The following is a 15,117-nucleotide window of genomic DNA, read 5'->3' as shown; positions in this document are numbered from 1 at the left end:
TTATTTTTGTTGCATGCTTGTCATTACTTTTGTGAGTATCATCCGTGATGTGACTCAGTTTTGATGAGTTAACTGTGGTTTTCTTTCTTGAATTCTTTAAACAYTTCTGTGTTGTTGTATAGTGGTAGTGCTGAAACTGTAGAAACAACTTGATGGTACGAGTGTGTTCTTTATGTTCACTGACTGGGTCATCCTGTGACTTGTTTCAAGAAGGCATTTTAATGAGTGAGATGTTCTGAAGCCTTTATAGATACAATAAACTTCAAAGATCTTTTGGCTCTCTAAAACTCTAAAAAGAATATTAGATCAAAGATGGGGAGATATTAGTAGTGTTTGAAATGGGCAGAGTGCATCTTGCTCAGCTGGCCTTCAGTGCTGTGGCATATATATTTTTATTTTTGTAATCTATTCAGGAAACAGCCTTCTTCCTTATTTATTAAAAAACCCCAAAATTAATATGGCACATGCAGTAGAGCTGGTTTTCATTGCACAAGAGCATTAAAAACTTCACTGTTCAACAATTCATTTTTTCCCTGTTTGATTGAAGAAATATAGTGCACTGATGGAATCAGCGCAAACAATTTAGATTTTGGCATCACATTACTGGTAAATGCCTGTTGAGTGTACAGAAATTGATTTTAAGAGTGTGTTTCCACATGGAAGATGCTGATGTGATTTTCATATTTTTCAGGTTAATAAAAGAAGGACAATTTGAAATAGTAACAGGAGGATGGGTCATGCCTGATGAAGCTTCTGCTCATTATTTTGCTGTAATTGACCAAGTGATAGAAGGACACCAGTGGCTAGAAAAGAACGTTGGTATGTATATTGATCTAAAATTTAACTATGTTAATRCAAGAAGTCAATAAGAGTATTTATTTTATTTCTGAGGTGCTTAGAAGGCTCTCTTTATTCTGCTTTCCTGAAACATTAAATCAGAGCACTTGCAGGAAGTTATACGATTGAGTCTGGTATTTGCAATTCAATTCCAGCTTGTGGATAGAAGTTCCTGGACAAAGTGTATTTGAGCAATTTTCATGTCATAGCAYTTTGTCTTGATCAATTTAAGACATACTTATTATATTGGCATAACCAAGTATTATCACTAGATCATGTTGAATTTTAGATCTCATGTCATGTATCACAAATCATCTTAAATTGCCTTTTCTGTCTTTGAAAATCATGACAAAAAGTGTCATTAAAGTGTCATTAAAAAATGACACTTCTTTCATGTGTTTAAATCTCTTCTGCCTGGTCTGTATTCATTAGCTTATCTTTTGTAAAGCTTAAAAAAAACCCCCAAAAATACAATCAAACCAAGAAATTTAGATGAGCAGCAGCAGTAGTAGTAGTAGTTATAAAGCCTACACTCATTGTAATATTCAAATTGAGTGAGTACTGACTGCAGTTACATTGGCTTAACAGTTTTGCAGGGTTTCAGATGTTCTTTTGTTTAGTTCCTTAAATGAAGATAAACCTTTTTACATGGAAAATATTTGTAAAGTGATTTTTATAATAAATGGGCATTATTTCATCCAATTAGCTGTAATTATTTTGGAAAGCTGTTTTGCTGTTTTTCTTAGATTGCAATTTCCGTAAACACATCCTGACATAATTGGAGGGGGAAGGGAAGACCTAATAAAAGGGTAATGCATTCCTTACTGTGTTTTTTTTTGAAAGACAGTAAAAACTGCCAAAGGAACCATGTCGATGAAACAAGAGTTACGTGTAGCTTGTTTATTTGCTGGCATGGAATTCAGTGAAAAGAGAGTATTAATCAACATTATTCTATTGATCACCAAACTAATAAATAAAAAAAAATTAGTTCTGAAGTCAAAAAAATATTAACATTTAAGTAACAGTGAAGCTTCAACAAGCTATCTCATTAATCTGTCCACATCCATTCGTTTTCTTTCAACTTTCTTTTCCAATTTTAACATCTGTAAACTGCTTTAGGTGCAAGAAGATTTGTGTTTAATTAATGATTGCCAATGTTTGATGCAAAATTGAAGCAGTGTAGCAACAAGGAGTACTATTTTAAAGTTCTTTATTTTGTTAGAATACCTTACTTATAAGATATTAGATTTGTTTGTTTCTCTGTTTAACTTTAATTTGTTAATTCCAGGGTTCTGCAGGAGGTCTATACTTAATTGAGTGTATCATCTTGGAAATGTTATCTTCAGTGTTCTGATTTCTCAGCTTTCTCTGAATGAAGAGTAAAACTTTTTCCCCTTTTTTACTTTTTTCTTTTGTCAACAGGAGTAAAACCAAAGACAGCATGGGCAGTTGATCCATTTGGGCATTCACCAACAATGGCCTACCTTCTGAAGCGCACAGGATTTAACAATATGCTCATACAGAGAGTTCATTATTCAATTAAAAAGCATTTTTCAACACAAAAGACACTAGAATTTTTTTGGAGACAGAACTGGGGTACGTGTTCTTCCTTTATGTCTATTTATTTTATTAATTTACACAGGTAAAATATGAAGAGAATTTGAATAAGTACTATGTAAATATTTACAGAGCAGATTTAGCAGTTAGTCTAGACCTGAAAATTTTGAACTTGCAATTCCATTAAAAAAGCACCTTTCATCTAGCTTAAATTGAGGAGAATTTTTTTCCTCTTTGAATAACTGAAGGAGAATGAGAATATCTCTAAGTTAGGAGATGTGCTGAACATAAATACAATATTGTTGCCTTTGTTCTGATCTTCTTTTCTCTTCACTTTCATTTTCTCTTTTACCTTCTCTTGTTTGTTCCATTCTCCCATATTCCTTGCACTTATACATAAGAAAAGTAAAAGGGGTGAAAAATTATTTTACTTGTTTTTTTTTTATTTTTTTTTCCCTCCTAGTTCTTGATTTCCTACTAGGTAGAAACAGAGTGTAGGAGAAGGAACATTTTAAATAATTCAAATATGAGGCAGTGACAGCAGGCCAATTGGCTTTTGGTTTTTCCTTTGTCTTGTTTTGATTTTTTAAAAATTATTGTTTTAATCCACTCAAAGTATAAAAAAATATGGTTTTTAACCTCTAAAAATTCTGAAAATCGTAAGTTTTATCTGGTTAAAACACACCTAACATTTGTTCCTGTCTTTCCCAATTAGCTGATGCTTGACTAGAACATTCCAATCTTGGTTGTATCTCTGTTTTTACCCTCTTTATACATGTAAGTTACTTACAAAGGTAGACTCAAGCTATGGATATTCAAAATAAGAGATTTTCATGATGTGGTATTTTCTAGTGCGATCCTTGGACTGAGAACACGGAAGTGATTTAGTTTTGGCAAATCTGAGAAGGTTTATTTTAAAGTTTTACTCTATTTAATTCCAGATTTGGGATCCAGTACAGATATTCTTTGTCATATGATGCCTTTCTATAGCTATGATATTCCTCATACCTGTGGCCCAGATCCGAAAATCTGCTGTCAGTTTGATTTCAAGCGGCTTCCTGGAGGAAGAATAAGTTGTCCTTGGAGAGTTCCACCAGAAGCCATTCATGCTGGAAATGTTCAACACAGGTACAGGTTTTTATATACTCCTTGAGGAAATAACTTCGAAAAAAAGTAATTATGCTGGTCAAAGATGACAGCTGGCATAGCTTGGTGAATTTAGTTCTGTTGTGGTTTAACTATAGCGAACAGCCTAACTCCACTCAGCTCATTGCCCCCATGGTGGAATAGGGTGGAGAATCAGAAAAAACTCTGGGGTTGAGATGCAGGAGAGGCCTTGGCTCTGCAAGCTCTGCTCAGAAATAACAAAATCATCTCTCTGTTGTCAACCCCTGTTATCAGAGCAAACCCAAACCACAGCCCCATACTGGCCACTGTGACTTTACCCCAGCCTAAACAAGTTTAAGTTTTTAAAATAAGCTTGTCATAGGTAAACAATATGTAATACATAATCTAGTGTTTGCTACTTAGTTCAGAACATAACTGCAAACTTATAGTTATAGTTAAGAAATGTGCATTTTTAAAAATGTATGAATGTGAATTAATGATTTAATCTCTGAGTGACAGAACAGTCTTCTGGTTGTAGCCATGTTACTGGGTTACTGTGGTTTTTGTGAATTTTATGAACAGTAATCTGCAGCATGATGTAGCGTGCTGTAACTACAAACAGTGGGATACTTCCCATGGTATATCTTTGAAAAACTTGGCAATCTGTGGCCTAGGTTTCCTGAAGTGCACACCTGAAGTTAATCCGTTTCCTATTTCTTTGTGACCAGGGTGGAAATTCCATTAACCTCAGTTTTACTTTTCAGAAAGGAACATTGAGTTGTTTTGCCACTGTTAAGAATCAAGTTTACACTTCTACAAGGTTGCTTTTCCGGGGCAGGGTGTGGATGTGGAGAGCTGGAGAGGGAGAGTAAAGGGRAAAAAAAAAGGAAAAAGTAAAGAAAGGGAAGTGAGATTAACTGCCAAAGGTTTTTTGAGAAAATTGTTTTATTCTATGGTCCTATTGCTATCTTCAGGCTTCAAACTATCTCAAGTTTCCAGAGTTCAAAGTTGAGGTAGCTGTTTACAATTTGTGCAAATTGTAATTGTGTAATAAATGTATTAAGGAGAGCAGCGTCACTTTTTGGTCCTTGATGCTGAAGTTTTAAAGTGATGATGTGGTGATGATTCGCTGCTTGTCTACATGTCAAGTACGCATCTCTTCTTTCTGAGTACCAATTTTGACAAGTATCATGAAAATTTCATTTCMACAAAATTCAATTACAAAATATTACTGAAGATAAAACCATAATTAAACAGAATACATTTCAATTGCTTTTTTTAAAGGAGAATTTGGAATGATGGTAGAAAAAAGCATTGTGTTTTTTTAAAGCAGAGAAATGAAAGTTGTGGGTGACAGGAGGAAAGTAGAAAAGTTGTGACACACCCAGTGCCTATTGAATGTGATGGAAAGCCCACATGTCATTAAATCAAAGTTGTAAAAAAGAAAAATCTTGACTATATATCTCAATTAGCTGAGACAAATATTTTCAAAGTAGAAACACCTTGTTTAACAAATACCTGAAACGTAGAGGCTGTAGATATAATGTAGAGTATCTGCTTGGGATACTTTTTTAAGGGTCTTGTTTTTTAATTATCTTTAATCCTTGCATTTCCTATGTGCAACCTTTGCATAACAATCTAAATTGGATCTCGTAAAAGAACTGGGTTTTCACATGTTAGAGCATATTAAAGAATAAGATAAATGGGGCAGGTATGTAGTGAGCACATGATCAGGTTGAAGAGATTATAATCTCAATATAGTCTTTGAAACAACATTTTTCATCAAGTTTTTTTTCATAAAAGCAGTTTTGATGTCAACAGGGAGTTGAAACAGTATGCTATATGATACTTATTGGAAAAGTAAAATTAACACATGGTCTTCGAGTTGGAAGCCTGGATTATTTACATTTGGAACACTGGAACTACACTTTTAGTGTCCAGTTTCAAATAAAATGCAGGAAGTAATGTTTTGATGGAGAATCCTGAAACATGACTTGTATTTTATAAAAAAGTTGGAATATTGTAGACAACCAAAAACTTTATTGATCTGACCTCCRTAATAACATGTTTTACAGTTGTTTTGATGAGATGTATGAGTTTCAAAACTGAAAGATCTATCTTTACATCATAAGTTTTCCAAGGTTGAAGGTTTGCAGCACACTAATTAATCTGCCTCTTATCTCTGATGGCTTTAAGACTAGAAAAATACAGGAGATTCATGGATTGGAAAAAAAATTGCTCAATTTAGAGACCCTGTTTAGATCACTGACCTTTCTTCAAAAGGTAGTGATCTAAACTACCTTTTTAGGTAGTAAAACAACAAAATTAGTAAAACCCACATCTTGAATACTCACCAGGGACTGTTGCTTCTGATTTCAATACTATTATGGCCTTATATTTAAAGTGAGTTGAAAACTTCAGGCTAGTAATGGTTGGATTTTTCATTGCCTTGCCAATTATGTTGTGACTTGGTAAGAAGGAATGAAGAAGCACAGCTTAGGTTATAAAAACTACTATTGCATTTGCCCTGATTTGCAGCGGCATCCCTGATTTGCAGCGGCATCCTTATACATATGTTTGAATGCTGAAGCTTTTCACACTAGGAAGAAAAAACAGCTGGTTTTTTTTTTCTGGGTAGTTTGGATTTTTTTTTCCCTTGAATGGAAATGAGTTGTTAGCAGAGGCACAGTTTGTTTCTGTGTGTGTCTCTCCCGAGAATGGAAATGGGAGAGAATCCGTACTGCAAGTTATATGCTTCAGAGAAGTAGAGAATGGACTATTCTCTTTACCAGCTACTGTTGAAGAGCCCAGTTTTTCCCTTCAGCGTTTTTCTTTTTATGGTCACTTTGTGCGATTTGTGTTCAGAGCTACACTGCTATGTGTGATTGGTGGTTAATGCTTGTGATTGCCTAACTCAGGTGGCTACTACTCCTCTTCCTTTAACATAGGAAGGGGCAAAACCTGTCCTGTTTATTGTCTGATGTGTATTTACTCAAATACTTGGATTTTTTGCATTAAAAGAATTGTGGTACAAAATTCTTTGTGGTACAGTTGCGTGGTACAAAGCAGTTTATTTGTGAAGGGTCTCAAGCATTTAGGGATAATCTGAAAGCTTGAAAACAAAAAGTTTCTCATGGCTGATCTCCTGCTTGCTTTTCAAATTTTCATTCAGGTAGGCAGGATAAACATACCAAAATATATCTAATTCTGTTTCGCTGGGGAACAATAAAGGAAAAAAAAAAACTGGGTGAGACTTAGTGGAACCTNTTTTTTTTTTTTTTTTTCAGAGATATATGTATCTATCTTCACCATGCATTTGTCTGGGGCTTGGCATTCTCTCACTGCTGTATAAATTAATTATTTAGCACGGTTTTTTTGAAAGAAACTCAGAAGGGTATGCCTGAAATTATGTTCTTTGGCGTTTTTGCCATTGAAAGTGGTTTGCTATGGAGGAAGATCCTGCTGTTCCCTTATAAATGTAATAATCCCATGGTCATTAGTGCTTTAAGAAAGAGAGAGCAGCAATACTGATAAAGTTTGCGGTATATTTGGAAAGAAACTAGAGGAGGAGTTTGAAGAGAGATGTCAAAGTCAAATATCCTGTTAACTGTAACCTGTATTTTTCAATAGGCTAAAGTATATTTTCAACCATAGCCTACATGTGGCAAATTTGAGTTAGACTGGGTCCTTCGAAGGAAGCATTGCCAAGTYTTGTGTTGTGTCAATTGTTCTGGTAGCTGGGTAGTGAGGAAGCATTTGAGTTTAAATCTTACAACATGCTAGAAGTCACAGAAAGTATTAATTGGTACTCTGAATTATAAATCCACTAATAGGGGACAGGGAGAAGCCACTAGTTGGGTAAATTCTCATTTCATTAGAATGCTGTAGTTCTTTAACTGAAGTTAATATTGTGGCCCCTTTCCTCCCTCCAGAGTACAGTGAGATCTTGTGTCAACACCGTACTTCTGCAGTCTGATAAATAAGTAAGCCCTGACATGCTGTTCAAAGAAACAGGGGTTCAAATATATTGGATTAGAGTTTCTGCGTAAGTGTTTATATAGCAATTCTTAGAGAGCGTGGGTTGAAAGGTGATCTTGCTAGATCATCTATTAAAAAGACATATAGAAACAAAAAAACTCATTAGAACCTAAATTTTCTGCTGTTTTCTCTTTAAAACCTTGACATTTGTATTCTTGTTTTCTTAAATGTGTTACTATGGTTTGTATTTCTTGTGAGAATTATTTACATAATTTTAATTAGAGGCTATCAGCTTCTTCAGATTCTGATAATAACTGTCACTCAGAGGGAGAGAGTTGAAAATGGTCTTTATCGGTAACCTAGACATCAGACTTGCGATTCTTAATATATTGCTGCTGTGCAACTGATAGTTTACATATCCTAGATTGGTTGGGTTGCTTTTTTTTTTTTTTTTTTTTTTTTTTTTTTTTTTTTTTTTTTTTTTTTTTTTTTTTTTTTTTTTTTTTTTTTTTTTTTTTTTAAGGTCAAGGCATAGAAGCAGTGGGCTTAATTTTTCAGGACTCAAAGATTCAAGAAGGGTGGCTCTAAGACACATAATAAGCTGGCTGAAGGAAGAACAGTGATTTTTAGCAGCAAACTTCTTTCTGAATTACTTTTTTTATTTGCAAGGCTGGAGCTCCTCAGAGATTAATTTATGGGAAGTTTTTCTTTCAAGGACATGACAATATGAAGCAACGTATCAAAGGAGGTACTAGAGGGGATGAGAAGAGCTTGCTTATCATTATAAATAGGGGCTGGAGAGGATTAGGATTGTTATCTAAATGTAAAGCAGGTAAACATAATTTGACCTGCTGGTTAGTTTTGGCACAGGCACAAATTGATCTGACTGCCCTAGTGCTTTAGATGAAGCTTGATAAGCTTATTGAAGGATTTAATTTACATGGTATTTGCAACAATAGTAGGCTGAATATGGTATCCCCGTGGGGGGAATTGCATCCAGCTTTTTGTTACAAAGTGAGGTAAARGAGTTTCGTATGTCTTGTTTAGGGTCATCCTAATACACCGCCTTATTTTTAAGAATGGTCTTGCCAAATACTGGCTTTTCTTACTCTGCCTGCTGAATTGCTCTTCTCTTTTTCCCTCCTCAAGGGCCTGGCTTATATTAGATCAATATAGGAAAAAGTCAAAACTTTACCGTACAAAAGTCCTGTTGGCTCCACTTGGGGATGATTTCCGCTACGTTGAGAGTTCGGAATGGGATCAGCAGTACCAGAATTATCAGAAGCTGTTTGATTATATGAATTCTCGTCCTGATTGGCATGTTAAGGTAACTACAACATACTTTCTGGTTTATGGAGAAATAGTGTTTTCCAGTATTCTGAGATTCTTCGTGGAAAAAAGTTGTGGTTAGGTTTGCGGGCTTTTTTCAACTGTGAAACTTTATATATTATGTAACAGCAGATATGTTTACACTTATATGCTTACACTATTTTTGCCTTTATTACCTTCTCTCCACCAAACCAAAAATTTGCTATTAATAACATCAGCTTGAAAACTATAGTTTCCAAACTAGATTAATTTAGAGGTCAGYTATTAGGTTTAATGTTTTCATAGTGCTCCTGTTTTCACTGGTTTCAGGCATTGTTACTTAAAATTCACAAGCTTTGTTACTTAAAATTATTGTATTTTCTTATTAGAAGTTAAAGCAGATTTTGCTRCTTTCTTCTGGGTTCTCTTGGTTTTACATCCCAAAACAAACCAAAAAATCCTAGGACGTGCCATTGTTGGCAGACATTGTTGAATACAATAAAATCTGAGACTGRCCTGGCTACAAAAGAACTGAGTATGCTAACACAATTATCAGATGAGCTAATTCAATCTTCAAATCAACAATTACGTGTGAGAGTTAAAACACATGTTCATGCACTCTAATGTGTAAGCTGATGGCCCTAGGGTCTTCTTGTACAGTAGATATTCTCTGTAGACAGACAAGTTTTCGTCATCTTTCAGTACAGAAGTAACAAATGGGGGACACAGCCTTGGGTTTTCTGAGTACCACGTGAGAGTGCACTATTGCTGCTTTCACGTTCAGAGTTTTTTTAAAACCTGGTGTTGTATCTTTCATATGGTTTGGTGTTATATCTTTCATATGGTATGCATCTGTTTTTCCTTGTCTTTTCTGAGACCTCCTCTGATTCTTCCATCTGTGCATTTGAGTAGTGCCTGTAGTAGGTTATTACTTTCTGCTGACTTCTGTATTTGTGTACTATGTAAGAAAGATGATTTCTTGGATTATATCTTACCTGAAAACTGAGTTTTGTGTGTTTCCTATGGGTTTTGGGTGACACGGTGTATGGTGCCCATTGCCAAGGATTCTAGCAGTCTGCTTCATAGGCTAGGTGTACCTGTCTGGAGTAATGTCTTAGGAATCACATTAGGCCTTGCTCCCCTTATGGAACTTTCCTTTTTTCTGATTTTTAATAACCAGACAAAAAGATATTCAATTCTCTCTGGGTCTGCGACTTCATACCTAGGGTATTTTGATCAGCTGGAGCACTGTTGGCATCAGAACATTTCTCCTTTCCATTTTACTCAGTTACTTAGGTTTTTCTCTCTGTTCTTGTAGGTTTTTTTCTTGTTTTTTTCTCTTGTTTGTTGCTTGTTTTTTTTTTTTTTTAATTTGTCTGATTGTGTTTATTTGTTTTGTTTGAAATTGATGTCATTTATTCTTGAAAATGTGAGCTTAAATGGAGAACTTTCACACTCTTCTGCACTTTCCCTAGTGGACCATAACTCCACAGGCAAGTATCAGGTCATGCTCAGCTGTGTAAGAGCCTAAATTATATAAAGGAAGAGTTCACATTTCTTCCTGAAGTGCTGAGATGCCTGAGATATGACTGCTTACACAAGGGAGTGCCTTACTCTGCCTTTCTGATCTGAAGAGAGATTTACTCTTTCAGACAGCTCTTTGTGATGTTTATCTAGTGGATATGTCTGTTAACATGGAGATTCTCCTGCCAGCCAGTATTTTGTTCTAAAAGTATGTAGTACATCACTGTAACACACACCTATATTACTCTTGAGGAATTCAATCTCCATTCAGAAATCTCCTTTGCATTTATTAAATTAAATTAGACTGAGTCTTTTTGTATGCCAATAGGAAAGTTTACCTGGTTATTTCACTGTTTCCATTCACCTGACTTTGATGCTTCCTTTGGTGAGGTTTTGTTCCTCTGATTCAATGTCTTCTCTTGGTGTATTGGTTTTGTTTTTTGTTTTCTTCTTGTAGGTGTCTGTGATAATGAGTTAAAAGACCAAGTGTCCTAGAAGTGCCTGATAAGGCAAGGTTTACTGATGGTGTGATTTCTGGGCAATACTTACCTTTCTCTGCTTTACTGCCATTTAAAGTGGCAAGTTATTATACTACATTCACCTAAGTAATACTTGTATGATCTGAAAGTCTTTGAAGTGGAAGTGTTAGGGGTTTTTTGAATTATTAAAAAGTGTGGTTTTGTTGTCACAGCGATAGTCTGATAGTCCCTATATTCTAAGTCACTTTTAAAAGATTTGTACTAACATTTCATTGGGGRTTGTTAAATATAATAGTAGTAATTAATAGGAAAAAAAGTTACTTGATATTATCATTGCAGTTTATGGTGAGGATACTTCTGGTAATGTAATGTGATCTGTGCTGCTTCAGATTCCGTTATTTTTTTTTTCTCTCTCGTTAAAAATCCAATTTGCTGTCTATGCCTTSTTTAACAACATTTCTCAATAGTAACAACATTGACATCAGTCTTTTTTTTTGCTTTTTTTTTTTTTGTTGTGCCCCTGAAGCTTGAGGATACCATTTTTTGATGTACACCATAAAGATCTGCTCTTACTGTGTCTGAGCATTTTTAAAAATGATGAGGAGATAATGAATTTTTTTTTACTCTCACGTGTTACATCTCTAAATTCCTTTGAACAGAGTGAAGAAGAGCTAGCCTCTGAAAGCAAATGTTAATTTGTATTTCTTTTATCAGCACTCTKCTTGGGTTAAGCAAGGTCTAGGGAACGAGAGAGTTTTGTAAGCACAGGATTAGGAGACCTGTGCTTTTGTTGCATTACATTTCTTACTTTGTCCACACAGCTACTTGGGTGATATTGAGGTATTACTTAGCTCATGTATTAGAGACTTACTTGTAAAACATGAAATCATACTTATTTCTTGACATCTAGGTATTATTTTATATATCTATTTGTATTTATTAAATAAATAGATCTTTCAGGAAGTGTAGAATTATTTTTGTTGGACAGGATTTACAAAAAGGGGACCTTTGAAGATGTCTAACTGCCCTGCAATGAGCAGAGACATCTTCAATTAGACCAGACTGCCCACAGTCCCATCCAATCCAGTCTAGAATGTTCCCAGAGATGGGGCATCCACAACCTCTCAGGGCACCTTCAGTGTATCATTACTTTTGTATTAAAATTTGTCTTTATATCTAGTCTGAATCGACTCCCCTTTAGTTAAAAACCATTACCTGTTGTTTTAGTACAAGAGGACTGACAAAAAGCTTGTCCCCATCTTTCTTGTAAGGCCTCTTTCTATGCTGAAAGGCTGCAGTAAGGTCTCCCTAGAGCATTCTCCTCTTCAGGCTGAACTACCACACTCTCTCAGCTTTTCCTCATAGGGGAGTTGTTTCTCTGATCATTTTGTGACTCTCCTCTGGACATGCTCCAACTGGTCCATCTCTTTCTTGTACTGAGTTTTTGAAATGTCTTTTTGAAAGTACTTCTTGTGGTCAGTTTTGAAATATCTAAGCTATCTAGCTTGTCTGAAAAGTGTGCAGGGGATCTTTAAAGACTTTTAGGATAGGTTTTCTGCTATAAATCTGCTGGAAGAGTGGTGTTTTTCTGAAATGTGTATGGAACCAAGCGTATTCATTCTCTTTGTGTTTCTGCAYAATGAAAACGGAACTTTGTTACAGTAATTTTTATTTTCATTCAGGCCCAGTTTGGAACTTTATCTGATTACTTTGAAGCTCTGCGCAAAGCAAGCAATTTGGGTGAAAAGAGCAGCAATTCATTTTTTCCTGTTTTGAATGGAGACTTCTTCACCTATGCAGACAGAGATCATCATTACTGGAGTGGGTACTTTACATCCCGACCCTTCTATAAACGCCTGGACAGAATCTTGGAATCCTACATACGGTAAATACTGCCATCCAGTACATTTATAATGTGTTTCTTGGCACATAGGAGAGATAAATGTATAAGTATTGTTGTAGTTAACCCCAGGCAGCTCCTCACTCACTCCCCCAAGAGCAAGGAGTTGTTGGAATTCTCTTGGAGAGAATTGGAAGGGTCAGAGCTGCAAAACTTGTGAATTGAGACAAAGGCAGTTCGATAGGGGAAGCAAAACAACAACGAATTATGCCTGTAGTGTGAACTTTTTTAGAGAAAAGTACAAAGGTGTGAATTTTACAATGGTTTTTAGATGAATCTGGGAAATAGCCAGATGTATTGTGCACCAAGTGACCTCAGACTACTGTTTTTCTGAAAACTGTCTGCATCTTCTTTAAAGAAAAGATTTGTTGCTGGATTTTAGTAATGGAGTATTTAAGTGGTTTTCTCTTTTAGCAGACATAAGATGATTTRACTGTGTTTTAAAGCTCCAGAAAGAAATCCAGGGCAGATGGATATGATGTAAACCCTGAACATTTCATGTACTGCCTTCCTTAAGGATTACAGATTTTTTGCTGTAATGGATGCTGCAGTAGTGGAAGGAGAAAGAAAGGTGTAGAAAGCAGCATTTTGTGATGTGTAAAGCAGTGTTCTGGAGGGAGATACAAGTACCTGTTAGAAGAGAAACTGTAGCAGAACTTGTTTTATTTCTTCCAAGGAATCCAGGTTTTACTGTAGTAAAGTGGATGATTCATCACAGGAATCTTTACTTTTCAGTGAAAAYAGTGTTGTTTAGCACTACTGTTGGAAAACACAAGATGTACAAGAGAGCAGGAAGAGCAAGACAGATAATGTTCTTATAAACAGAATTATCTGGTTAAATTATTTTCATAGCTTTGATTAGTTTCCTTTCTGTTTCCTAAAATGCACCAAGGATTTAGTTTTCTTCAGCTTCATCACAGTCTATTTTTTCAAGATTTTAGGTGTGTTAACATTTTTGTCATTTTTCTGTTTTTTATTACATAGATTGCACAAAACTTTATGTAAGTTTGTATTATTTCAAYTTTCCGCTGTTGAAGAGATTCCTTCATTTAAACCTTTCAATTACATTTAACTTCTGAAAAATGTATAGGTGAAGAATCTCTGGAAAACACTAAACTGTTAATGTTCTTATGTATTAAAGTATAATTTAAAAGAGTACCTGAGATGTTTTTCATTCTACATTACCCTCAGTAAATTACATGTAATAACAAAATGTATAGAAGTATTCTCATAATTTTATTATCAGGTTTTTTGTCAGTTTTGTTTTCAGAAACCATGAGAACCTTCACAAATGCCACATTAGCTATGACAACAGCACAAGTTGGGGTTTTGTCTTTTATTTTTTATTTCCAAAAAAGTCAGAGGAAATGCAGTAGAATAGTATTTAACCCTCAACCTCATGATTAATTTTTCCATAGTATTTTTTAGCTTATAACTATATATATATAAACACACAAATATATGCACATATACATATAACTATCTGACTGGTGTATGTTTATATTTGTGAGGGAATGAGCCATGAACAAGAGGTAAATATGCATGTGTTTGTTACCAAGGATCAGTACTTTTAAGTTCCAGCAGTACCATAATTAATTAGCATTTTGCTGTTATTTAATAGTCAGGAAATAGTGTTCAGCATCAGGTACTAATATGAAAATGAGCCATTCAAGCAAGAAAACAGTTCATTGTTTGGGATTTTCCTGTTTGAAAAGAGTTTTGGGTTTGTGTAGTAAAATGCAGGAAAGCATGAGTATTTTATAATGGGTATTGACATTGATTTGAGACATCATTGACTTTTTAATATTAAGGGAGAGATGGATGAATTGAAGTAGTTTAAAAGGTGATAAAATGTGTGACCAGAAGTTAGTTAATGTAATGAAAATATAACAATAACAACAACATAGTTTGATACAAGTTAGGGACACAATCTGTGCTTTTATTAGTTACTGATGTAAAACAGAAAAAAAAAACCTACAGTAAATCTGCAAAAAAAATATTGTTGGAGTAATTCAGAAGATGGATACTACAGTGGTACTTCTAACTGTACAGATGAGTATTAAATACTACCTCTTGAAAATTCAAAATATCTTGGGAAAATTATTGATTTAAGTTAAATATAACAGGTCCTAAATGTAAGCAACTGTAGGCCTTGACAAAGCAGTGGGGAAAATTTTGGTCTATTTGCCTATGGTGTCCTATCGGCGAGAGATACTACAAATTACAATGAAGTGGAAAATTTGTGAAAACTATTTTCGATCATCTGCAGTAGTTTGAAACAGAGGTGAGAAAACCAAGGCTTGAGACAGCTTTATGGAAAGGTATTAGAGAGATATTTACCTATAAGCTAAAATGTTCTGTAACACTGTGTTTTATTTCTGAGTGTCTTTCCTCTTTGACCATTGAAACATCCTAGTGTTTAGAAAA

At 34.8% G+C, this 15,117-nt stretch overlaps 1 protein-coding gene across 3 annotated transcripts in view; it reads left to right on the top strand.

Annotated features, from left to right (window-relative positions):
• MAN2A1 (mannosidase alpha class 2A member 1) overlaps positions 1–15,117 on the top strand; it is a 108,632-nt gene that overhangs the window by 35,125 nt on the left and 58,390 nt on the right. For all 3 annotated transcript variants that reach the window (XM_057367518.1, XM_057367517.1, XM_057367519.1), the window contains exons 5-9: positions 692–819; positions 2,260–2,433; positions 3,336–3,522; positions 8,629–8,806; positions 12,473–12,675. In XM_057367518.1, coding sequence (XP_057223501.1) covers positions 692–819; positions 2,260–2,433; positions 3,336–3,522; positions 8,629–8,806; positions 12,473–12,675 — 870 coding nt within the window. The remainder of the gene's footprint in view (positions 1–691; positions 820–2,259; positions 2,434–3,335; positions 3,523–8,628; positions 8,807–12,472; positions 12,676–15,117) is intronic.

This window comes from Malurus melanocephalus, unplaced genomic scaffold (genome assembly GCF_030028575.1).
Source record: "Malurus melanocephalus ecotype Western Australia unplaced genomic scaffold, MMel_1.1 scaffold_80, whole genome shotgun sequence".
Lineage (NCBI taxonomy): Eukaryota > Metazoa > Chordata > Aves > Passeriformes > Maluridae > Malurus > Malurus melanocephalus.
This window is presented reverse-complemented; position numbering and strand designations above follow the sequence as displayed.